This window comes from Schistocerca gregaria, chromosome 8 (genome assembly GCF_023897955.1).
Source record: "Schistocerca gregaria isolate iqSchGreg1 chromosome 8, iqSchGreg1.2, whole genome shotgun sequence".
NCBI lineage: Eukaryota > Metazoa > Arthropoda > Insecta > Orthoptera > Acrididae > Schistocerca > Schistocerca gregaria.
In genome coordinates this window covers 264141049-264166069 of record NC_064927.1, presented here as the reverse complement: position 1 = coordinate 264166069, position 25021 = coordinate 264141049, and the positions used below count along the sequence as shown (strand labels likewise).

General features: G+C 39.4%; 1 protein-coding gene across 4 annotated transcripts in view; it reads right to left on the bottom strand.

The window, feature by feature from the left end:
* The window catches only part of LOC126284282 (protein PAT1 homolog 1), a 113585-nt gene extending 91158 nt beyond the window's left edge, over positions 1 to 22427 (bottom strand). For 2 of the 4 annotated variants that reach the window (XM_049983107.1, XM_049983108.1), the window contains exons 1-2: positions 22299 to 22416; positions 18487 to 18592 (exon numbers count right to left, since the gene is read on the bottom strand). In XM_049983107.1, coding sequence (XP_049839064.1) covers positions 18487 to 18592; positions 22299 to 22337 — 145 coding nt within the window. In that variant the 5' untranslated portion in view covers positions 22338 to 22416. Of the gene's footprint in view, positions 1 to 18486; positions 18593 to 22298 lie in introns of all 4 variants that reach the window. The other 2 variants (XM_049983106.1, XM_049983109.1) reach the window with 2 other exon arrangements.
* Between the last annotated feature and the right edge of the window lie 2594 nt (positions 22428 to 25021).

Sequence of the window (25021 nt, the reverse complement as noted above, 5' to 3'; positions counted from 1 at the left end):
ATTACGGACAGGCAATTCTCATAACACCAATGTAAATAATGAATTAACATTTTGACAACAAAATATGGAAACAGTAAATTTCTGGGTGTGTAGGTGGATGAAAATCTGATCACATTTGGTTTGTGGAAAAGGAGTAGTAGCAGCAGATATCTCCCTAGCCAGATCACAGAGATAATTACAAGCCTACCATTAGAAATAGTATACCAGGGAACAATTTATCCCTTTCTTAACTAGAGCATTGAATTATGAGGCTGTGCAGCTGATGTTCATTTAAGAAGTATATTCCTGTTAAAGAAAAGTGGAATAGGACTTGTACATGGGATAGACCACAGAGAATTATATCATGCGTGTTTGTGCAGCATTAATATCTAACAATATGTTCTTTACACATACTTAAATTACTCATGTTTTATGGGCAACCAAGTGAAGTTATCATACATGAGATAAAATAAAAACAATGAGTGAAATTAAAAAGAACAGATTAAAGCACATACATCAATGGTTTGATTTAAAAAAACTATCAAAAACTCTGAGAACATATAAATGGGGTATGACCATACAAAATTAAAATTTTCTAATAGATAGATGTTCATTTTCACTCAATGAATTGTAAGACACTGCTTTTGATTAAGGCTATAGCATATCAGCAGCAGTAAATTACGTGTATCAAATAGATAACATACTTTGTAAGTGTGATTATTGTAATACTATTATTCCTGAAATCTGCAAAAGAAAAAAAAAATATACCTTAGCTATTTTTCTAAGTATATGCTGTTCAAATTTACATACTTGTCACAGGACTCTACAATCTTTCCTACACATTCTGTACACATTGCTGGTAAGTTGTTTGTTCAGACACTATTGTGCTCTTTCATTTCACAGTCATTTCCAAGCTATTTTTCACCCAAAAAATCCTTCAATTTCTAAGACAAATAGTAATCACCGGGAGCAAAATGCAGGCTACAAGCAGATGTCAAAAATTTCCACTTAAGCTACCAAAGCAAATCCTTTGCAAATACAGCACAATGCGGGTGAGCGTTACTGTGAAGAAGCATAATGCCACTGGAAGAAAATCCATGCCATTTGTTTAGACGGGTACAACATAGGATCTGACAATAGGGTGCTGCATTTATGGTCTCTTAGTAGGACATTCTGTGGCCTTAACCTTTTAGTGCTCAGAATTTGTTCGGTTTTGTTGGGGGATCATGAATGATGCCATTCCACTGACTAGTGCTGTGTCTCACATATTCCTTGTTATCCTTGTAGTGAGTGAGAAAAGCCAGTGCTGGCCCCATGGTTTTCTTTTCCCCACCTGTCAAAAGTCGAGGAATTCATGTGGCATACATAACCCAAATCTACACTAACAGTATCTGATAAAGAACTAATCATGAAGTTTCAGGAAAGAACAAGTTCAGTCCACTAACAATGAAATTTCTACCGTGTTGTAGTTTTTCCTCAATCCTTGATTTGAGTTTACCTGTCATAACTGAAGGTTGGTCTGAATATTCTTCATCACAAATATATTTTTGTCCCCATAAAACATGATGCACCATTTTCAAACTAAGGTTTCCATCATTACATTTCCATATGCTTTGATTACCTGTAGGTAGATTTCGATACAGCAGACTTTGATCGCATTCAGAAATCATACTACACTACAAACTTCACACTTGTTGGAATAATTAATTTTGTCACACCTTTTAAAATCACGAAAATAAACAATAAATGACCGTTCCTCCTCACTGTTAGCATCATCCTCTTGTAAAATGTTATGAAAGGTCTACAACATAATGGCGGGGGTGGGGAGATAACTACATGACTCCTCAGACCACATCGGTTATTCTTAGAATGACTCTTGTATATCATAAATTTCAGAGAAGATGGTAACTAATCACTTGCTTTGCTCTTTCTACCTGTGTGGTGAGTAAAACAATGTGATAACAGCTGTCACTACTGCTATGAAGTCTGCATCCTGCCACATATTTATTTTTGTACAGTTCAGAGTGTATAAGATCACAGTATTTATTACCATTAACCTAAAGACACAGGAAAAACTCTAGTATGCTATCACCACCACCATCTCCACCACCACCACCACCACCACCACCACCACCACCACCACCACCACCACCACCCAAACATAACCTATCATTTTGGATCACTGCCTAGTTGGGAGAAAATACAACACTTAGATATCCAAATGTTAACAGATAAAATAATTTAAACTTTAGGAGACCAATCACCAAAAAGCAGAAGCAATGAGTTGTCAACAAGCACATGGAAAAGATAAACAAAACTTTGCTAGCTTTCGTAAGTGTTAAGAGATAGACAGAGAAAAAAATTATTTATTTATCCCATTCATTCCATTTTTATGATGTGTTGGATTATCTTTGACATTTAAAAAAAGGACAAAGTGTTGTTATAATGTTGCTCTGTTACTGCTTTGATGGTGTATGTAGTTTCTCTCTCAATAAGTACAATGTGTGTGACACAACACTTTTATTCCATTACAACAATGGTTATGGGCCCTGTTGTGCTAATGAAGAAAACAGAAAATTGTGTTAGTGTCAATTAACTTACCTAAACCTCATTGGCGTGGTGAAGACAAAGTATTTGCCAATACTGGCTCATTATTTTTGTCAACACATTTGAAAAATGTTAATTGAAGCCGAACTGTGTTTGTGGTCTCACGGGAAAGAAAACAACACTAAACTGAGTGGGAAAATAAACAGAGATGATGGAAAACAGACACACTACTGAGAAACCAAGTGGAGTGAATTACACTTCCTGTTCATATTGGATGAAAATGATTTTACTAGATTCTGATTTGTGGACTATAATTGTGTCTGGTACAAGGAACCTGGCAAATATGCATCAGCTGCTGATAAAGCATATATAACACATCATGGTAAGGTGTCAGCAAATGTTGTACTTTCTATATTTGACACACACAAAATACATATACAAAATGTTTCAAAACGAGAAACATTATGGGAAGAACTTCAAAATATGTGCCACAAGAGATAGCAAATTTCACACAATTGATACAAAAGTTATATTCCCTAAAAATGAAAAATTGTGAATACATGAGAAATTATCTAGGGGGAGGGGGGGGGGGAGGGGAGATTTAGCAATGACTATTCTGTGTGGATTTCCAAACTAATGAGCTCTAGCTGTTACAGCTTTGTGCAATTTGCCAGATAATTACTTTAAGTGTGCTACAAGTAAAGTTATTTTACATATGCTACAATTAAAAGGCCTCTACTTGCTGAAGATGCAAGAAATCATGAATACAATGAAACAAAAACATTCTGTTATGTCCTTGAAAGGTATTTTTGATACAGAAGATTGCAAGATCTACAATAAATGTAGAAGACTGCTCATTGAAATTCACGAGAAAGGTTGTTTATGTGGTGTCACTGCCAGACACCACACTTGCTAGATGGTAGCCTTTAAATCGGCCGCGGTCCAGTAGTATACGTTGGACCCGCGTGTCGCCACTATTAGTGATTGCAGACCGAGCGCAGCCACATGGCAGGTCTAGAGAGACTTCCTAGCATTCGCCCAGTTGTACAGCCGACTTTGCTAGCGATGGTTCACTGACTAAATATGCTCTCATTTGTCGAGACAATAGTTAGCATAGCCTTCAGCTACGTTATTTACTACGACCTAGCAAGGCACCATTATCAGTTACTATTGATATTGTGAACTATGTACCGTCAAAACCGACGTTCATCATTAATGGATAAAAGTTAAGTATTCCACCAGCTACGTCCGTTGTTTCTAAATTCTAATTTCCTTGTCCTGTTCCAGACCTCACGCCAGCCTGCGTGAGCGAAATCGTGCCTTTCAGCCTCGTCTAGTAACACGGTTTTAGCTCTCCTGCCAACCACAAAATTGGCGACGAGGCAAAACCGCATCCTTATCAATATTGCCCTGATTTCCTTGTGTAATGCCTTCGCCACAATCTCCAGATGTACTGTCTGAATTTTATCGCTTACAGAATCAGCAGACACAAGCCTTACTGGATGCCCTTGGACAGCTCGTACAGGGTCAACGTGTGATGCAAAACGATGCAGCAGCAGCCGCTTCACCGCTAACGCAGCCACAACACACTGTTGCACCATCTTTTCGACCTTTTGATGCTGCACTGGAAAGCTGGATGGAGTCGTCATGCCAATTTGGATTCCATCTCACTGCCTACATAATTCAAGGTATCGAGCGGAAGCCTTTTTGTTATCTTCAGTCGGTGTACAAACGTACCGTGTGATAGTCAAATTATTTCCCCGACGCAACGTAGCAACTCTGTCCTATGAAGAAATTTTGTCTGCATTAGATGCATATTTCAAAGAATCAGTCAATATAGTTGCCAAACGGTATACCTTCTTTCGTACAAAACGTATGGCAGGTCAGACTAGTCGGGAGTGGGTTGCAACCTTGCAAGGCGTTACTAGGGATTGTGCTTTTGAGTGTCAATGTGGACTCCCTTATTCAGATACTATGGTACGTGATGCAATTGCACAGAACGTTTCTGATGTTCGTATAAGGGAACAGGTTTTGAAACTAGCAAATCCTTCCCTTCAACAAGTGATGGACATATTGGATCGGCAGGACACACTTGACTTTGCTCAGGAATCATTTGAAACTTCACCAGCAGTGTGTCAGGTTAACCGGCCCGCCGGGCGAGCTGCACGGAGCAGTAAGCAGCCCTCGCGCCTGGCCGCGCCGCTGCCGCCAGGCTCTCCGCAACGTGTGCCCCGCCGGCAAGCAAATGCAGTGATCAAATCATGCCCGCGGTGTGCTACTAAACATTCGCATGAGAATTTTCCTGTCACGCCAAGCTATTTGCTTTTATTGTAATAAAAATGGACATGTTCAGAGTGTTTGCCAGGAAAAGCTCAGATCGGAAGCTCAAAACCGTTCCAGGCCCTTTGCTTCGCGCCGGAATCTGAATCGAACCAAGGATACTCAGGCTCATGAAACTTCGTCCATGGAAATTCATGTAGTTCATTCCACTCCGCCCAGTGCCACTCTTTCTAACAGTGACTGTGTTCGTCGCAAAAATAGGGTGCATCGACATCGCCGGAACTGCCATCAAGTCGCAAGTGATTATGTACCAGTGTCAGTTCATGTTGCACGACACAGTCGCTCTTTTAGCCAGCAGGACGATAAACTTTTTGTGGACTTGCACGTTAATGGCAACGTGATACTATTCCAGCTCGATACCGGGGCTGCCGTTTCACTCATCAATCAAGACACTTAAAAACTGCTGGGCACACCTCCGTTGCGTGCCGCATATGTTAAGTTAACTAGCGATTCAGGTCAAGAGATCCCTGTGTTAGGACAGTGCAGCCTTCTTGCAACATACAAAGGACAAACAAAACTTGTGTCATTTTATGTCCTTCGTTCTTCTTCTGCAGTAAACTTGTTTGGTTTCGATTTATTTCAGTTGTTTAACTTGTCTATAGTAAATCAGGTCCATCAGTGAACCAGACTGTGCCTTCCGACAGTGTTTCTCGTCTATGTGAAGAATTTGCAGACATTTTTGCACCGGGCGCTAAGAACTATAAAGCACATTTGGAACTGAAAGTAAACGCGCAACTGAAATTTTTCAGAGTGCGCAATGTTCCCCACGCATTGCGTGATGAGGTTGCAAAAACATTACACAATTTGGAATCACAAGGTGTAATTGAACGTGTGCAGGCTTCTCTCTGGGCATCACCCTTAGTAATTTTGCCAAAACCTTTGGAAAAATTGAGACTCTGTGGACTTCAAGGCAACAGTGAATCCACAACTAGTGATTGCACCTTTTCCTTTACGCTGAACGGAAGATCTTTTTGACAAACTGTGCCCAGGCACATATTTTTCGAAGTTGGACCTGGCAGGTGCGTACTTGCACCGGTGGACGAAGAATCCCAGCGTGTTTAGGTGGTTAACACGCATCTTGGTTTGTATCAATTCAAGTGACTGCCATTCGGGTGTGCATCCACCCTTGAATTGTTTCAGCAATATATACAAACTGTTTGTGCGTCAGTCCCTACTGCAGCAAATTATCTAGACAATATTGTGATCTCCAGAAAGACGGAAGAAGAACCTTTGGCCAATCTCAGAACATTATTTCAGGTCTTGCGACAAAATGGTCTTCGCTTGCGGAAGGACAAATGTGTGTTTTTTGCTTGTGACTTGCCATACTTGGGACATGTACTCAATGCCCAAGGCATACATCCCAGTCCAATGCACCTTTGTGCCATACAAGACTTGCCTTCACCGAAGAATTTGAAGCAGCTACAGACTGTGCTGGGAAAAATAAATTACTACCACCGCTATGTGCCGCATGCCTCTTCCATTTCAGCTCCGCTTCATCGCTTATGCCATAATGGTGTTCCGTTCATCTGGAGGACGGAATGCAAACGCGCCTTTCGCCGGTTGAAACTGGTATTGATTTCCAATACTTGCCTTACGCCATTCAATCCCCAGAAGCCCCTCTTGTTGATGGTGGATGCATTGGATTTCGGGATCGGTGCTATGCTTGCACACAAAGATGGATCGCACGATCGCCCTATTGCATTTGCGTCCAAATTGCTCTCGTCTGCTCAAAGAAATAATTCACAGATCGAGAAAGAAGCATTGGCTCTCGTATTTGGTGTTACAAAGTTTCATGATTTTTTGTATGGTCCTCACTTTACCATAATCACAGACCACAAACCGTTGACATCGCTTTTTCATCCAACCAAGACTGTACCTCTACGTACAACGCAGAAATTCATTCACTGGTCTATTTTCCTCTCGCAGTACCGCTACAGTATCTTGTATCGGTCCACTGCTAAGCACAGAAACACCGATGCGTTGTCCCGCTTGCATGTTGCTGAGGATAGGGCATTCGATTCCTTCGAACTTGCTTGCATGTTCATTGATGCGGAAATCGATGACGTGGTCGAATCGTTACCGATTGATTTTCGTCGTGTAGCTACAGCCACATCTGCCGACCCTGTCCTTGCTCCCGTTCTGCGTTTTGTTGCTACGCAATGCCCCTTATCAAAGTCACGGATCGGGGACCCGTTGGTTCGCCGATTTTTTGCTCACAAGGAGAGGCTTTTTGTACGACGTGGTGTTTTGCTGTTGCGTTCTGATAATGATCAGTCCAGGGTCGTGGTACCACGTTCATTACAGTCCTCTGTCTTACAGCTTCTCCACCAAGGTCATTGGGGTATAGTGAGAACGAAACAAATTGCTCGTCAGCACTGTACTTGGTTCGGAATCGATGCTGCGATTACGAATATGTGCTCTTCTTGCATGGTGTGTGCCGAACAACAATCAGCACCACCGTAGAAATTCTTTGCATGGCCAAAAGCCACTTCCCCTTGGCAACGATTACACATCGATTTTGCTGGTCCATTCAGGAATGCTCTATGGTTGGTTGTGGTAGATTCATTCAGTAATTTTCCTTTTGTTGTCCGGATGTCTTCCACGACGTCATCAGCCACCATCCACGCATTATCCGCTATCTTTTGCATTGAAGGTCTTCCACAGACTATTGTTTTCGACAATGGGCCACACTTCATGTCCGCAGAATTTCAGTCGTTCTGCAAGGCCAATGGTATTCAACATCGGATGTCCGCGCCGTTTTCGCCACAGTCAAACGGTGCCGCTGAACGATTGGTCAGGACTTTCAAGTCACAGATGTTGAAGTTGAAAGAGTCGCATTCTCAGGAGGATGCGTTATTGCTCTTTTTGTCCTCGTATCGCTCTCAGCAACGAGATGGTCGCTCACCGGCTGAGTTGCTCCATGGTCGTCATCATCGCACCTTGATGTCTTTGCTACATCCGCCGGATCAGGCTCCTGTGCAGCGGCAGACACCTGCCTTTGCTTCAGGCGACATTGTCTACTATCGCCACTATCGAGGTTAACGGCATTGGCTCGAAGGGCGCATTCTTCGCTGTCTTGGCAGCGCTATGTATCTGGATTTGGGGGCCTCTGGTGAGGTGCGTCGGCATCTCAATCAGCTGCACCTCTGTCGTCGCACGGGATCTGCCGCTCGCCGTCTGCTTTCAGCGACGGTGCCATCTGGTCAGCGCCCCATCTACTGGCCCACCTCAGCCCCAGGTGTTACCGACGCTGCCTTCCATTTTGCCCCATGGGGACGCGCCGCCGCCGCCACCGCCGCCTGCACTCCTGCCGGCAACGCGTCGCTACAACCGCCGGGCGCCTCCCTGGGTCAGGCGATGCCGATCGCTTCCCGAGACCTGTTGTCCTTCGACATGGTACTCTTGCCCGCTCCAGACCATATGTCGTCTTCGCCCATCAGGTGCCCCGGCCGGAAGGAGGTCGACCCTTCGGCCCCTCCTGTCTCTCTACGGGCACATACACCGCATGTTGGCGTGCACCCTGGAGCAGGTTTTCAGGCGTTTCCTAGCTCCCCGCAGTCCGAAAGGCAGGGTGCAGGTGGCACAGCCTCGCCTGTTGTTAGGCTCCCCACCTCGTCGCATACGTCAACATGAGGTCCTCCCCACAGGCGGAAGCCTTATGCCACAACCGTACGCCGATTTGCGGGGGAGGAATGTGGTGTCACTGCCAGACACCACACTTGCTAGGTGGTAGGCGTTAAATCGGCCGCGGTCCGGTAATATACCTCGGACCAGCGTGTCGCCACTATCGGTGATTGCAGACCGAGCGCCGCCACATGGCAGGTCTAGAGAGACTTCCTAGCACTCGCCCAGTTGTACAGCCCACTTTGCTAGCGATGGTTCACTGACTAAATATGCTTTCATTTGCCGAGATGATAGTTAACATAGCCTTCAGTTACTTTATTTGCTACGACCTAGCAAGGCGCCATTATCAGTTACTATTGATATTGTAAACTATGTACCGTCAAAACCGACGTTCATCATTAATGGATTAAAGTTAAGTATTCCACCAGCTACGTCCGTTGTTTCTAAATTCTAATTTCCTTGTCCTGTTCCAGACCTCACGCCAGCCTGCGTGAGCTAAATCGCGTGCCTTTTGGCCTCCTCTAGTAACACGGTGTTGGCTCTCCTGCCAACCACATCAGTTTATATCATACAAATACAAGAAATGTGCAGCCGACAGATTATTAAACATATTGAGAAATAATGAATGAAACATAAAATCACTAGACTTATGGTATTGTTGAATGATGTATCATAGTAAGTGTACAGTAAACAACATAATAAGAAAGGAAGTAGTCCCGTGACTAGGCTGTGAAAATGAAGAAACCCATTTGCAGGCTGTTTGGCATGTAAATCAGCACAAAGACCATTTCTAAAAACTGTATCACAAGATTCGAAGGAACAAACAACCATTTTACAACTTGTTTATAGTGATCACTTGGACCTACTGGTGTTCCAAGTTTAGGAGGCAATAGATAGATAATGAGTATCCTGGAAGATGCAAACAGATATATAATTGTGCATCTTTTAAAAAATAAGGATGAACTATTTGAAGAATTCAGAACTCTGCACAAATGGTCAAAGTTTTGTGAATCTAAATGAATTTGGCATGAAATAACAATAACACACACCACAGCAAAACTGTGTAGCTGAATGCCTCAACAGAATGTTAACGGTCATGGTAAGGTTACAGTTGCTAGGAAATAATTTATTGAAGAGTTCTTGGGCTGAGCTGAGTACACTGCAGCATACATAAGGAATCGTGTTACAAATAGCCACAACAACAAAAAAAACACCTTCATGATTTGTGAACAGGTAGAAAGCCTAGTGTGAGGCATTTACGTGTGATAAGATGGTAAGTTTTCGTTCATGTACCAAAATAAAGATGTCATTCTAAATTACCCACAAGGGCAGAAAAAGATGTTCTTATAGGGTATTCTCCATATAGCCATGGATACAGGATCTGGATGCCAAAAACAAAAAAGCTTTTCAAATCCAGGGACTATACAGTAAAAGAACCTTTCAGTGGAAAATGCTCAACTGAAAGTAAAAAACAGAAGGAATCTACTGAACTGTACAATGACATAGCATTATCATTCTAAGTCTTGAAGATGAAATATTAAGGGAAAAAACACTGAAGAGGAATTTAATGGTTTCTCATATCTGGAAGAAACTAAAGGTAATCAGGAACCTGTGGAACATACTGAAACTTCATTAAGTAGAAACAGACCAAGAAAGGATGTAAGAAAAACACGAAACAACAGGTTTAAGCTAAAGTCATCCCATGACACTTCATTCCAGATAGAAGGCTTATGCTGAAAAAGCATAAACAAACGTCATGCAAGGAAGGAACACTGATGATCCATTATTGTATCATGAAGCAGTTAATTCTGATGAGGTAGTGGAATGAATAATTGCAACAAATGAAGAAATTAACTCCTTGAAGAATCATGGTGTTTGGAAATTGGTTGCACTACAATCTCGTGTAAGTCCTGCAAAGAACATATAGGTATTTAGAAAGAAAAGAGTCGGTGAGAAGTAGTGGCAAAGGGATTTAGTCAGACAGAAGGTGTAGTCTATAAAGAGATCTATGCGCCTGTTTCATGTGTTGAGAAAAATTAGCATATTGGTTAGTGAGAAGTGAAGAGTGCATATCTGCGTACCAAATTAAAGGAAAATGTATATATGCTCTGGGCAGAAGGTTTCATCAAGAAGGATCAAAAAAGTTTTGTTTACAAGTTAAACAGGGCAATATATAGAGTGAAACAAAAAGTGGCAAATACTGGAATGATCATTTAGATACCTCACTAGAAAAACTGGGATTTATTCAAAATGCTATAGATCCATATGTACAAGCTAAGTGCAAAAGGGAGAGAAAGCTGTCCTGTCTGTATATATAGATGACATGCTTACATTTGCATAAAATGAAGAGATGAGGCAAAAGGTAAAAATTCTTTTAGAAAGTTGCTATGAAATCAAGCACATGGGCTTTGTGTTACAAATTAGGAGTGAAATTTGAGAACAGCAAAAAGATGGAACAATTAGTCTTTCTCAAAAGGAGTACACTAATCAACTATTTGATAGATCTGGACTTCAAAATGCTAAAGGCACCAAGACCCAGTGGAAATGAAACTGAATTTCTTTGATGAGAAGTGTGAAGAGGAAGTTAAAAATCCTCCATATCATGAACTTTTTGGTGGGCTTCTTTACTGTCTCCAGGAAACCTGACCAGACATAGTTTTCTCAGTGGTAAAGTTGTTACAATATTGTTCAAAATTTAATATGAACCATTGGAATGCGACAGAAAAGGGTACTAAGATATGTGAAGGAAACACTACATTACAAACTCACATACTATCCCACTGGTGCTTGAAGCATTTGCTGATGTTAATTGGGCTACTGGTATAGACAACTGCAAATGCATTACTCCATATGTAATATTACTGACAGGATCTCCAGCGTACTGGGCAGAGAATGAAACAAACTGCAGTTGTGCTGAGCACAATGGAAGCAGAATACATTTCAGTGGCACCTATGCAAGTGAGGTGGTATGGATAAGAGAATTACTGAAGAGCCTTAACCTTAAACGACTAACTGTGATAGTCAAGCAGCAATGTTACACTTAAAGAATCATATAGACACACCAAGAACAAAGCATACTGCGATAAAACATCATTTCATCAGGGAGAAAGTAATGGATGGAACAACAGACATTTGATACATTTGACAGATAAACATTAGGCATATTTGTTAAGAAAGCCATTGAACCAGAATATTCATGAATGTCATTAAGAAAATGTTACTCAAAATGATATATGTGGCTATTTTTAGATATCATTTCGAGGGAGGGGGTGTTAAGAGACAAACATGCCAAGAAGAGATCCTTTATTTATTTTATTCATTTCTTTTTATGATGTGACAGGATTTTCTTTGACGTTATTAAAAAAAAAAGCTGGTATAGTGTTATTCTGTTGCTGCTTTAATAGTAGATGCAGTTCGTATTGCACAAAATATAATGTATGTGATATAACAGGTTTATTCCATTAGAACAAGAAGAAACCATTGGATGAGCTAGAAAACACATGCACACACAGACAGTGGTGACGGGTAGCTAGCAGCTTGGAAATAGGTCACCCGTCACCTGTCCCCATTCTCTCCTCCTGCTTCCTGCCTGTTTCTTCCTCTACCCATATGCCGGACAACCGTCACCCTAGTCCACCTGCCAAACTGCACTCCCTGCACTGTGTGTCCAGCCAGCACACTGCAGGTGTACAGGCAGAAGTGAGTGTGTGTGTGTGTGTGTGTGTGTGTGTGTGTGTGTGTGTGTGTGTGTGTGTGTGTGTGTAGGGGGGAGGGGGTGGGGGTTTAGCCTGGCAGATTTCAAACATTTCCACTTCAGGTTAGCTGACAGCCAGTCAGTTTTGGTAAACAACATGAAATGGTTGTTTATTATGTCACCTCTTCACAAAGGGAGCATTTCTGATACTTTCACACTCATCTTTTCACCTTACAATCACTTCAAAATACAATTTTATCTTCATACAAGAACTTGTTGCTATATTAAACATGCATAAAAGAAGACATCTCTACTCATCAAATAGAGAAGGGAGTGAGCAGCAGACTGCATAAACTAGTTTAACTTTGAGAAAGTCTTGTCAGAGCATCTCCTGTTGTTGCTTCCTGACTGGATTCTTCAGATGAGGAGTAGGAAAGAAGAAGATTGGGACAGAAAAACATGTTTTGGTGGTACAATTAGTTGGGTGCAGGGAAAAGTTTGGGATAGGCCACCAGGAGGAACAAGGAAAGAAAAAAAAAAGAGGGAGGTGGCAGAATAAAGAGGAAGCAACAAAAAGTTAGAGAAAGGGACAAGAAGAAGGAAAATTTTCCAAAAAGGGGACTGATAGACAGTAGAAAAAAGGTGAAGGGAAGAAAAGCTGGTGTGACAGGAAGATGAACCATTACATGGGAGGATGTAAAACCACCTACCGCTGATTCAAAATTCTTTTGCAGCCTTCTAAGGATTGTAGAGGGACTTAGCATGTGAAGTTTTGATAAGGAAACAATGTCTGGAAATGTCTTGTCTGGATGTAAAATCAGTTTGAAGATCGGATCACTTTGAAATCTTTCACTTTGCAGTATACATGCAAGCTGAGAAAAGGGCACTGTCGTCAGTCCCTGTATTAATTATGACCTTACGTAACACATTCATCCGAATCCAACAACAACTACAAGAAACTGGTACATTCAAAGCTGGGAGGGATGGTTATGGTGTTCCACGGATGCATTGCACTCTCGATTTTAAATAGGCCATTTAGGAGAGAACCCAAGGACAAGTAATTGAAACACTGACCACGTCACGCTCTCCTACAACACACTGGCCACAGCTCAATAATATACTCTGCATGCATACTGTGAAATGGCAAATTTGACAGTGATCTTATCCTCAAATTGATTCTGCATCCAAATGGCACATTTCCAGAGATAGGTTCCTTATCAAAATTTCATCTACTAAGTCCCCTCTACAACCCTAGAATCCAGTAATAGGAATTTTGAATCACATTGTATGTACATATTCTACAAATTACTGAAGAACATGGCAGTGAATAAGTAGCTTGGTATCAAAGGTTAAAATTTTCTTCCCATTCCAATCATATATGGAATTTGGGAAGAATGTTTGCTTACATGCTCCTGTGTGTGTTGCAAACAGTCTAATCCTGTGTTCATGGCCCCTATGGGAGTGATATATAGAGGGTTTATACAAGGGCGATGTATTTGAGGACAATGTTATGAAAATGGAAGAGGATGTAGATGAAGATGAAATGGGAGATAAGACACTGCGTGAATAGTTTGACACAGCACTGAAAGACCTGAGTCGAAACAAGGCCCCGGGAGTAGACAAATTCCATTAGAACTACTGACAGCCTTGGGAGAGCCAGTCCTGACAAAACTCTACCACCTGGTGAGCAAGATGTATGAAACAGGCGTAATACCCTCAGAATTCAAGAAGAATATAATAATTCCAATCCCAAAGAAAGCAGGTGCTGACAGATGTGAAAATTACCTAACTATCAGTTTAATAAGCCATGGCTGCAAAATACTAACACGAATTCTTTACAGACAAATGAAAAAACTGGTAGATGCGGACCTCGGGGAGGATCAGTTTGGATTCCATAGAGTAGTTGGAACACGTGAAGTAATACTAACCTTACGACTTATCTTAGAAGAAGATTAAGAAAAGGCAAACCTATGTTTCTAGCATTTGTAGACTTAGAGAAAGCTTTTGACAATGTTGACTGGAATACTCTGTTTCAGATTCTGAAGGTGGCAGGGGTAAAATACAGGGAGCGAAAGGCTATTTACAATTTGTACAGAAACCAGACGGCAGTTATAAGAGTCGAGGGGTATGAAAGGGAAGCAGTGGTTGGGAAGGGAGTGAGACAGGGTTGTAGTCTCTCCCCAATGTTATTCAATCTGTATATTGAGCAAGCAGTAAAGGAAACGAAAGAAAAATTCGGAGTAGGTATTAAAATTCATGGAGAAGAAGTAAAAACTTTGAGGTTCGCCGATGACCTTGTAATTCTGTCAGAGACAGCAAAGGACCTGGAAGAGCAGTTGAACAGAATGGACAGTGTCTTGAAAGGAGGATACAAGATGAACATAAAAAAAAGCAAAACGAGGATAATGGAATGTAGTCAAATTAAATCGGGTGCTGCTGAGGGAATTAGATTAGGAAATGAGACACATAAAGTAGTAAAGGAGTTTTGCTATTTAGGAAGTAAAATAACTGATGATGGTCGAAGTAGAGAGGATATAAAATGTAGACTGGCAATGGCAAGGAAAGCGTTTCTGAAGAAGAGAAATTTGTTAACATCGAGTATAGATTTAAGTGTCAGGAAGTCATTTCTGAAAGTATTTGTATGGAGTGTAGCCCTGTATGGAAGTGAAACATGGACGATAAATAGTTTGGACAAGAAGAGAATAGAAGCTTTCGAAATGTGGCGCTACAGAAGAATGCTGAAGATATGGTGGATAGATCACGTAACTAATGAGGAGGTATTGAATAGGATTGGGGAGAAGAGAAGTTTGTGGCACAACTTGACTAGAAGAAGGGATCGTTTGGTAGGACATGTTTTGAGGCATCAAAGGATCACAAATTTAGCATTGGAGGGCAGCGTGCAGGGTAAAAATTGCAGAGGGAGACCAAGAGATGAATACACTAAGCAGATTCAGAAGGATGTAGGTTGCAGTAGGTACTGGGAGATGGAGAAGCTTGCACAGGACAGAGTAGCATGGAGAGCTGCATCAAACCAGTCTCACGACTGAAAACCAAGACAACAACAATGGGAGTGATATGAATAAAAATTAAGACTATCTCTAGTTTCTTCGCTTAATACATGTACTTGATACATTATAGGTAGGCTTTTTTCAATGTTTCTGAACACACTACCATGGATCAAACCTGTGACCATATGTGTTGCCCTTCTTCGTATACATTCAATATACCATCAGTTTTGTGCGGTAGGTAACACACTTGAGTAATGTTCTAAGACCGACTGAATTTTCCCAGTATTCTGCCAATGAACCACAGTCTAAAACTTGTCTTACTTGTACCTGAGCTTACGCAATCAATCCATTTAATATAACTATAAACTGTTACAGCCAAGTAATAGTGTTGGTTGACTGGTCTCGATTGTGGTACATAGATGTAGTTACAAGGTAGACGGTGTGGTTAACAAAAAAAAAAATGTACGCTTTTGGGCCACTGAAAACCTACAAGTGCTTCATGAATGACAACATTATGCTCTGAGGATTACAGCGTGGGCAGCAATTTCCAGTCACGGACTTATTGGACGGTTTTTCTTTAAAGAAACTGAACAGCAAGTGTTATTTGAGCATGCTTTGCAATAGCTTCATTCTACAGCTTCTTGCTACTGCCTTGCCCTTCAACATGCAGTGGTTTATGCAAAATGGAGCAAAGCCACATACTGCGAACACTGTGTTGGAGCTTTTACACGAGCATTTCGAAAAGCGGATCATTTCACTCAGGTTTCCAGGTAGCGTCAATGACAGACAAAATTGCCCCCCCCCCCCCCAACAGTTCATACCTCAAACCATATGACGTTTTTCTTCGGGGGAACCTAAAGGAAAAATTTTCTCGAAACGTCCACGTGATTTAATGGAGCTCTCAGAAGACTTATCCTTCAAGCTTGCAGTGAAATTACAGAAGACGTGCTGTAGGGTAATCACTAATTTCAGTGTTCGTTTGAAGGAAGTTAGGAAACGAAATGTTGGACATATTGGGAATGTGCTGAGTAACAACAAATCTCCATGGACGGCTCTTCATTGCAGTATATGTTCCTTTCAGATTGTATTGACAGTAAAGAGAGTTAGGGCTCTAGGAAACAAGAAATGATTCCTGAAGATAACCCAGAGGCTGGTATGGAATGCCCATTGCAGTACTAATTTATATGTAGGTGGTGCCTACAAGTGACAAGTTACTGTCAACAATACCACCCCACAATTGGTCATAGTTAACACAAAAGAAGTTTTGTGGCTGGAGGTAGAAAGTGTGTCATTTACAGACTCCCTACTAACACCTAAATTAAACTGATGGAACTCTACATACAATACATCTGTTGTTCTGGTGTAATTTCAATGTACACTTTGTTTGCAGACCTATCGTATTTACTCGAATCTAAGACGCACTTTTTTCCGGTTTTTGTAATCCAAAAAACCGCCTGCGGCGTAGAATCAAGTGCAAAGTAAGCGGAAGTTCTGAAAAATGTTGGTAGGTGCTGCAACAACTAACTTCTGCTGTCGAATATATGTAGCGCTACACAGGCATGCTTTGCAGGCACAAAGATTAATACTTGCACCAAAACCTCTGTGTCAGTAAATAAATTTAAAAAAAGATGGAAGACAAGCTTTTTTTCTCCGCCCCGAGTTTCGACCACTGCATTTTCATACATAATCCAACAAAGTAAATAGAAATTACGTATTGTTCATCTTCGAATGTTGCAGCATTTTTCAATGTACTACAAAAATCCGACTGGCAAGACAGTTTGGGGTTTTTGTCAATATGGCGAACTCTATATTCTGAATTTTTTCCTACCTGTGAGAAGAGATGGTTGCTAATAGGAACTTTTATGAATTGTGAATCACATGCAGTATTCTCTTCACCATAAGAATAATATGAATATAAACATTTTGCCATGTATTCTTTCATGTTTGCTGCTATCTCATTGAAAACCTGTGTGCCTAATAAACTACGAAACTAAAGTGAGACAATAGCAAATGCGGAAGAATATACATATCATGTCATGTTTATATTCGTATTATTCGTGTGCCTAATAGTGATACAGTCAGAAATGAAGCATGGCAATTGACTAGATTTTTAAATCTAAGATGACTAATTTCTGTGCCGAATGTAATGTACTGAAGAGGCGCCTGCAAAGATTTTCAAACCGAGATAAATTTAAGCTAAACTCTCTTTCAGAACATCTTCTATCATATGCAGTCTATTATTTGGTTCTTGTTGATCATTATCAAAGAAAGCAGCAGTGTAAGTAACAACAAATGGCAGTCTCTTGCCATTTTTTCGCTAACGACACAATTCCTATCTCTCTTTTTTTTATTTTTCATTGTAAGTGTCGGTAGCATGCACAAAAACAAGCCATGCCACAAGCGGTGACAGGCCGTAAACACTTATTAACACAATGCGACAAACAATGCATGACACAGTACAGTAATGCATTTTCAGCTTAGAGTGACGTAAACATCTATTACAAAGAGAACAGCAGTTATCAGATCAAAGAAAAATAAGCAATCAATTCAAACCAGACGAAGCACGTGAAAAGGGAAGGGTACCAATATGAGTATGGACAGAGTGCCTGAAGTAGCAATGGCTACTTGGGAAAGCTTAACTGCTAAGCTTACGACTCAAACCAAACTACTGTAGCTGTATCGTCATTCATTCGACATACATTGTGTGTCATATTAAAATGGACCAATTTTGCTTCTGTTTGGAGGTGCAGCCTAAAACTTTTCTATCCCCTTGAATTTCGAGTCTCAAATTTCAGGTGCGGCTTAGATTCGGGAAATTTTTTTCCCCCTTGATTTCAAGTCTAATTTTTCAGGTGCGGCTTAGATTCGAGTAAATAAGGTACTACCTGGTCTCCCTCTCCATTAGTTTCTGTCCCCACTTGCCTTACATCCCTCTTCTCTTCATACACCATTCTATAATCAAAATCTTAAATCGGTCTGTCAGTCCCGAATGACCCTTCTACTCCACTCACCCTGCACTTCAAGGTCTTTACACATAGGCCAAGGATTTTTTTTTTCTTTTTCCACAGTATTTTATGTTAGCCTTCCTAAACAAAATTTGCTGTCACATAGGTGATTCATTTTAATTTAATACACATCATGGCATCATTATGTTATTTGTTATTGTTTACATAAGCTAGTATAAACCATTGTTCTACAGTAATTTATTTTTTTTCTGTTTCAGAAAATGCCACACACTACAAATATGGTGTTATAATGAACATTATTATTTAGTTATATGTCGACTGAACTCACCAAGTGCATCAGCACCAAACGTTTCATCATTGAGAGCATCATATTCCTCTTCCTCATCTTCCAACTCTGGTCCAGGTCCATCAGGCAGTTCTTCATCTAAATAGCCCTAAAAATTGTAGGTGTCAATTATTACACCAACACAAGTAGCCTGTACAGTAACATTTTCAAACAGTAAAGGGAACAAAAACAAATGAATAAGTATCAGTATAAAAAACTTTGGGAGGGGGGGGGGGGTCAACCTAATGCTTCAACAATGGTAGTAAAACTGAAATATTTAGCTGAAAACCAAATGTTTCTCCACTTCCTGACACATCAAACTTATCAACACCTGCAAACTTTTTTCCAAAAATTCTCGCAGCAATGTTAATCAAATCAAAGACACTAGTCATTGTTGCAATATTTCACAGTTAATTATGAAGATGCTTCATTTGTCAGACTACATGAACCATCATACTGCAAATAAATAGGCAATATTTTACTGCTGATTATGAAGACAACGCAATTGTGAGACTATATGAATCGTCACAATGCAAACAAATAGGCTATCATTCGAGTTATTAGAAGCACCAAAAATCTTACTTTTGACCTAATGCAACCTGTAAGTTATCTTTGTGCTTTAGTTAGTGGCCCACAGCTCATATTCTGAATGACTTAAATATTTAGTAGCAACACATATTAAGTAAGTGGAGCAAAGCATTAACTAGCATTACAGACATTCCAGTCTTCCTACTCTCTCCAATTTCTTTCTTTACTTGAGAGAAAATACTCTTAATACAGAGTTCCAACGCATTTTTCTAAGAATTTTTTAGTGGCCTCGAAAGCTGGTCAACAAATATGATGAATTAAGATATTAAAGAAAATTACCAACTTGTACATGGCAGTTGGTATGGATGCACAATTTTTTTAAATAATTGCTTCCTAAATGTATTTTGGTCGTATGTATAGTTATCTTAAGAGACAGTTCAGATAAAAGAGAAATGAAACACTAAGAAATTTCATATTGGTAAAACTAATATTAGTGAAATCATGATAACTGTCAACTCCAGTAAGAAGGAAAGCTCCAATAACAGTCTATTCTAGTCATATAAATGTATTAAAAATTTATGTACTGAGGCATCGTCACACTGTGACTTTCACAATAGGCTGAATATATTATTCAAATAGTTATTCTGAATGACACATACCAAAGCTTGAAGACTATCTGACAGACTTCAACCTGCAAAGTAATAACACAAATCTACGTGTCAAGTTTCTCATGTCAATGAGTCATTGTCCCTATTACCATCAACAACAATCACTGTTATTTTTTATCTGTTTCTAAGCCATAGAATGACATCAAATCTTATGGTTGACAATATCCTTACATACTGCAACAGTACAATAGGAAGTTACAGTCATATGCAGAAAATATCATTTAAAAATTTTATAGGGGCTATTTAAGGTAATGTCTGTTTATTTTGTAGTTCATTTACTTATCCTCACAAGTTAGGGTTATCAGGCCCTCTCATACATCTAACCGTGCGTTCAACATCATTTACATTATGTTCATAACCACACGAACTATAAGAAGATTAACAATTAGCATATTCCCAATGTTATTCAATCTGTACACTGAGAAAGGTATTAAGGAAACCAGGAAGAAATTTGGACACAGAATGAAGTTCAGAGAGAAGAAATATGAAGTTCAAAGTTCACTGATGGAATTGTAATTTGTCAAAGACAGCAAAGAATTTTAAAGAGCATTTGAAAATAAAGGATGTATCTTGAAGACAGGTTATACATAGACATAAAGTAAAACAAATGTAACTAAATGTAGTCAATTTAAAGCAATCAATGCTAAGGGAATTTGATTTGGAAATGAACCACTAAAAGTAGATGAATTCTCCCATTTCGATTGCAAAATATAACAACAGAAGTGAGGAGGATATAAAATGCAGACTAGCAACAGCAGCATTTCTGTAAAAATAAAATTCAATAACACTGAATTTAAATTTAAGTGCTAGAGGCCTGCTTTCAAGGTCCGAAGTGTAGCCTTGTATGCAAATGAAATGTGGATGGTAGATAGTTCAGATGAGAAGGGTATAGAAATTTTTGAAATGCTACAGGTTACAGAATTATATTGGATAACTGATGAAGTACTGAACTGAGACAAGAAATTTGTAGTACAACTTGAACGTGTTGATAGGACGTATGCGGAGTTTACTAATGGTGGGCAGGAAGGGCACATGATTACAGTAAGTAGGCTTGAATGGAAATCGGTTGCAGTACTTATGCAGACATCAAGACCCTTGCACAGGATATACTAATGTCAAGAGCTATTTCAAACCAGTCTTGATGACCTAACAACATCATGTACCTACTACTGTTACTTTACGCTGATTAATTGCTTATAGGCCTAGAACCATTGTGCATTATAATAGAAACACGCTTTCCAATTTAATATTGGAAGACTTTTCATACCTCTGTATAAAATGCACATTTAAGTGAATTTATAACAAAGAGAGATGGAATGGTGGTAGGGTAGTATGCCTGGGATTGAATACGTGGGCCTTCTTACGCGTCTATAAATCTTTCTAATCTATAAGACTTGCAATTATTCATAAATCAGAATATAAATTAACAAGAATATCATATACTTGCATTACCACTATCATTCACAATGGCCACCTGTTAAAATATGTTGCTGGTGTGTAAACACAACATTCCACAGTTCCCAAAACAAATTTGGAATCTCTAGCACAAAAAGTTATTGTGAAAATCAGTGTTCTTTCAAAGTTGAAAGTGCAGACCAGTTATACAGAAATAAAAATACATACAAATTATGTTGCAAATAAAACAAGTAGGCCTACTATATTTTTTGGGCAAAAATAAACAAAGAAACAAAAAGAAACACATGTCACACGCACCAACTCCCTGTGGAAAGCAGTTATCACCTTCTTGCAGACTATGCTGCTAATCCACAGGCCAAACATTGGTAGTCAGCAGCTAGAACTTTTAGGAATGTGGAACACCCTGAGCCCAGATGGATAACAACTACAAATCACCCAATATAATCAACTACAATTATCACTTAAAGCCACATAATCTTTGCTGACAACACTTTACAAAAATCAGAAAAACTAGAAATGAAATAGATGAAATTGCAATCACAAAAAAAAGAAAACGGTCCTCAGCATAAGAAAAACTACATAATGCAGCATCCAGAACCAGAAATCTTAGGTGTTCCAGTTCATATAGGATACATAACCAATGTTTACAACTAACAAAAACAACTCTGGTTTAGCCTGTTAACTTTAAGATCACAACTGTCATTTGGCAACGCACGTCAATTATATGATTTGTGATAGGACAACTGACAAACCTACAAACATGTGACAAAGCTATATATCTGAGAAGTTGGGCGTTCAAATGAGGGCGCTATAAAATTTAAAACGACTGCTAACCATGACTGTGGCCAACCGACGGCAAATAGGAAGCAAGAGAACGATATAGATAACATAACGTTTCATTCCCGAGGGAAGCTGGAGTAACAACTGCGGCTCCTCTAAAGTTGTTATGAATAGCGACTTACCCGCTCTGAAGTTGCATAACTTTAGCACCACAAAACATATGAAATGCACGACAATTAATTGTATAAATGCCTTCATTGCTTTTATCTTTCAACGGTCATTTCGGCTCATAACAAGCATGTTAATGTATCAAATCTTTCTTTCCACCATACATTGTGTATACTGATACGGTTTGTACTTGGTTAAGTTAAGAGCAAACTACAAAATTGGGACATTAGTGAATATATAATTTATTATACTAACTGATAAGGACGTGTTAAATCCAAAAAAAGAATCTGCCATTTGTTCTGTTAACGAAAAAATGTCATAATCTTCGCGTCAGCATGAACAACTCAGCTGTCATGGCTGACTGTTATAAAACTTTACTGAATTAACGCTAGATGTAGCGCTAGAAAGTAAATTCGATATATGTATCGATAACGATATTGTTCGACTTATACGTTTCTCCGAATTTTGACATTAGCACACCACGGCAAGATCGCGCTATGCTGGAATATGAATGATTGCATTGCAAGGTGAAAGCGAAAGTTCGAATATGGCAAGGACAATGTCGTGGCGGCTTTTATAAATATACCGTAGCGCTTGTTTTCCTGCGTGTTAATGGAAATCATTTCAATATTTTGAGTGTTTAATTAAATTTACGGTGTTAGATCCGTTGTTCAACAAGCTCATGCCTGTTATAAACCAACAATTGCCAACACAAATGAAAATTAAGAACTTTGTACAAATTAACTGAATTCGGGGATTGAAATGTTCTGTATAGCTACAGATTCACTGATGTCTTCATGGGATGCTAATTTATAACTTGACTCACTTCACTCCACATCCTTGAAGTTTCTGTATGGTAGGATCAATGGAACACGATGAATGAAACAACTCCAAGACGCTCATTGTAATTGATAAAGAGCAGTTCCATAAGCGATGAAAGTGTTGCAACACGTATAGTATGTTCAGTCGATGTGTAGTGTACTAAAAACCGTACTGAGTTACAGTAACTTCGTTGGTACAAATCAGAGAAAATGGCACAGTAATACATTTATAAATGAACATATTTAACCTTTAATCTCACAGTTGTTTTCAGATCTGGATAATCCTCATAGCTGAACAGAAATATGTGACTTCCAGGGATTAGCACTGGCCAGTGCTGGGCCTTGGTTTAAAAAGTCCTATGGGAATTCTCTCCTAACTTGCACACAATGTTTCTGCTATATTTCACAATTGCGTTGCAGCTGATTATCACACTTTCAAATGTCACTGTGCTTATTCCCCTCTCATGTAAGACTTCCCCATTGTTACAAAGTATGTATTTTAACATAAAATAATATGACATTTGAGTTTCACATCTAAATCCTTCCATCATTTTTGTACTTTTGTTGCCAGTGTATGGTATGGCATCTCATGAGACAAGTCACTGAAACAGATTAGGTTTAATATAGTATGTATAATCCATATCAATTCAGACAGGCTAGGAAAAAATCTTACCTTCATAGTCTCAGATGTTATTGAATTTGGCTTATGTTAAAATGAAGGACTAAGTAAGAAATGTGTATTTTTTTGTTTTCTCCAAAAAAATTTCTGCTCCGAGATACAGCCCTCCAAAGATGACACAGCGAATACTATTTTGAAGATGCAAAATATGGAAAAAAATTAAATTTCTGTAACTCTGGATCAGTTCTAGATACTTTGTTGTTTTTTATTTTATTTGAAAGAGAATTGCTTTATGATTACAAAGAAATTCTTCATTTGGATTTACCTGTGAAAGCTCTTTTACTCTAGGGTTCTAAGCTTTTGTTACATTTTATGAACTTTTTTTTTCATAATGCCAATCCGTAATTTTTTCTGTTGATTAGTACCATATAGTTCTACGTTCCCTCAGGAGGAGAGCTTCCACTTTTAGACTGAACAGGTTTTATAAACAATTGAAATTTTTGTCATACGTAAAACCTGTTTTATTACCACATTATCACATAACAGACTCATAAAAATCAAAGCCCAGCCTTTTTATCGTAATTTAATTTCGAAAGATGAGTAAGAGACTCATTTTTCAAGCATCTTAAATGGTTCCAAAATGTATGTGAAAGATCCAAAGACTTAAAGGTTTCAATTTACACAACTTCTGTGCACTCTGTTTTGTACTGAAATTAGCCAGTAAATGAACTAAAAATGTGTTCCACTGTTTCAGTATCTTCCTTTCATGTAGACTGCTGCTTTCCTGTTGAACCATTAGGAACTGGAGCACTTACAGTCTTCAAAACACTGTGAACAGGAAGTGAGCACTGATGGCGTTGTTGCTGTCCATCAGCTGGAAACCTATATCCAGCAACTGGTCTATGTGGTAGCATAAAATTCACTACAATTTTGTTTAACTCATAACTGTTGTCTATAATCTCTGCAGTCCACCAGTTACAGTCATGCACACACGCCACAAACATCCACCTTCTCAGGTTGTGAATCTTAATATTATCCTGCTGTTTCTGAGTTGTTGGCTGAACGAACGAAATTTCTTCTTTCTTGCTCTTTTAAGTGCGCGCAGTATGAGTTCGCCCATCACTTTGAGTCCAAAAATCTATCTTCTGGATTCTTTTCACAGGAGTAGTTTGTTTGGACCATTGTTCTTTTTTCTGCTCACGGAATTCTTCGATTTCCTCTTTGGACAAAAGAATGAGGGCTGTGGATGTGCAAGATTTCATGACTCTCATAAAATCCTCAGCATTCTGAATCGCAGCTATATTTAGTCTGGAAAGATTATGTTTTGTAGCATGGTGCTTCAGCAGGCCTCCTACACCATCACAAGGCCCCTTTACATGGCCAGTAGCACTATATACCCAGTCAGTTGGCACAAATGACTTCCTCAATTCAAATAGCTGGCAACGATTTTTAAAATGACTAGGAGCACCATCAGAAGTAATGTGATATTCTTGTCCCCTGTTTGCAGTTGAAGAATTTTGCACATTGTTAGTAAAGCA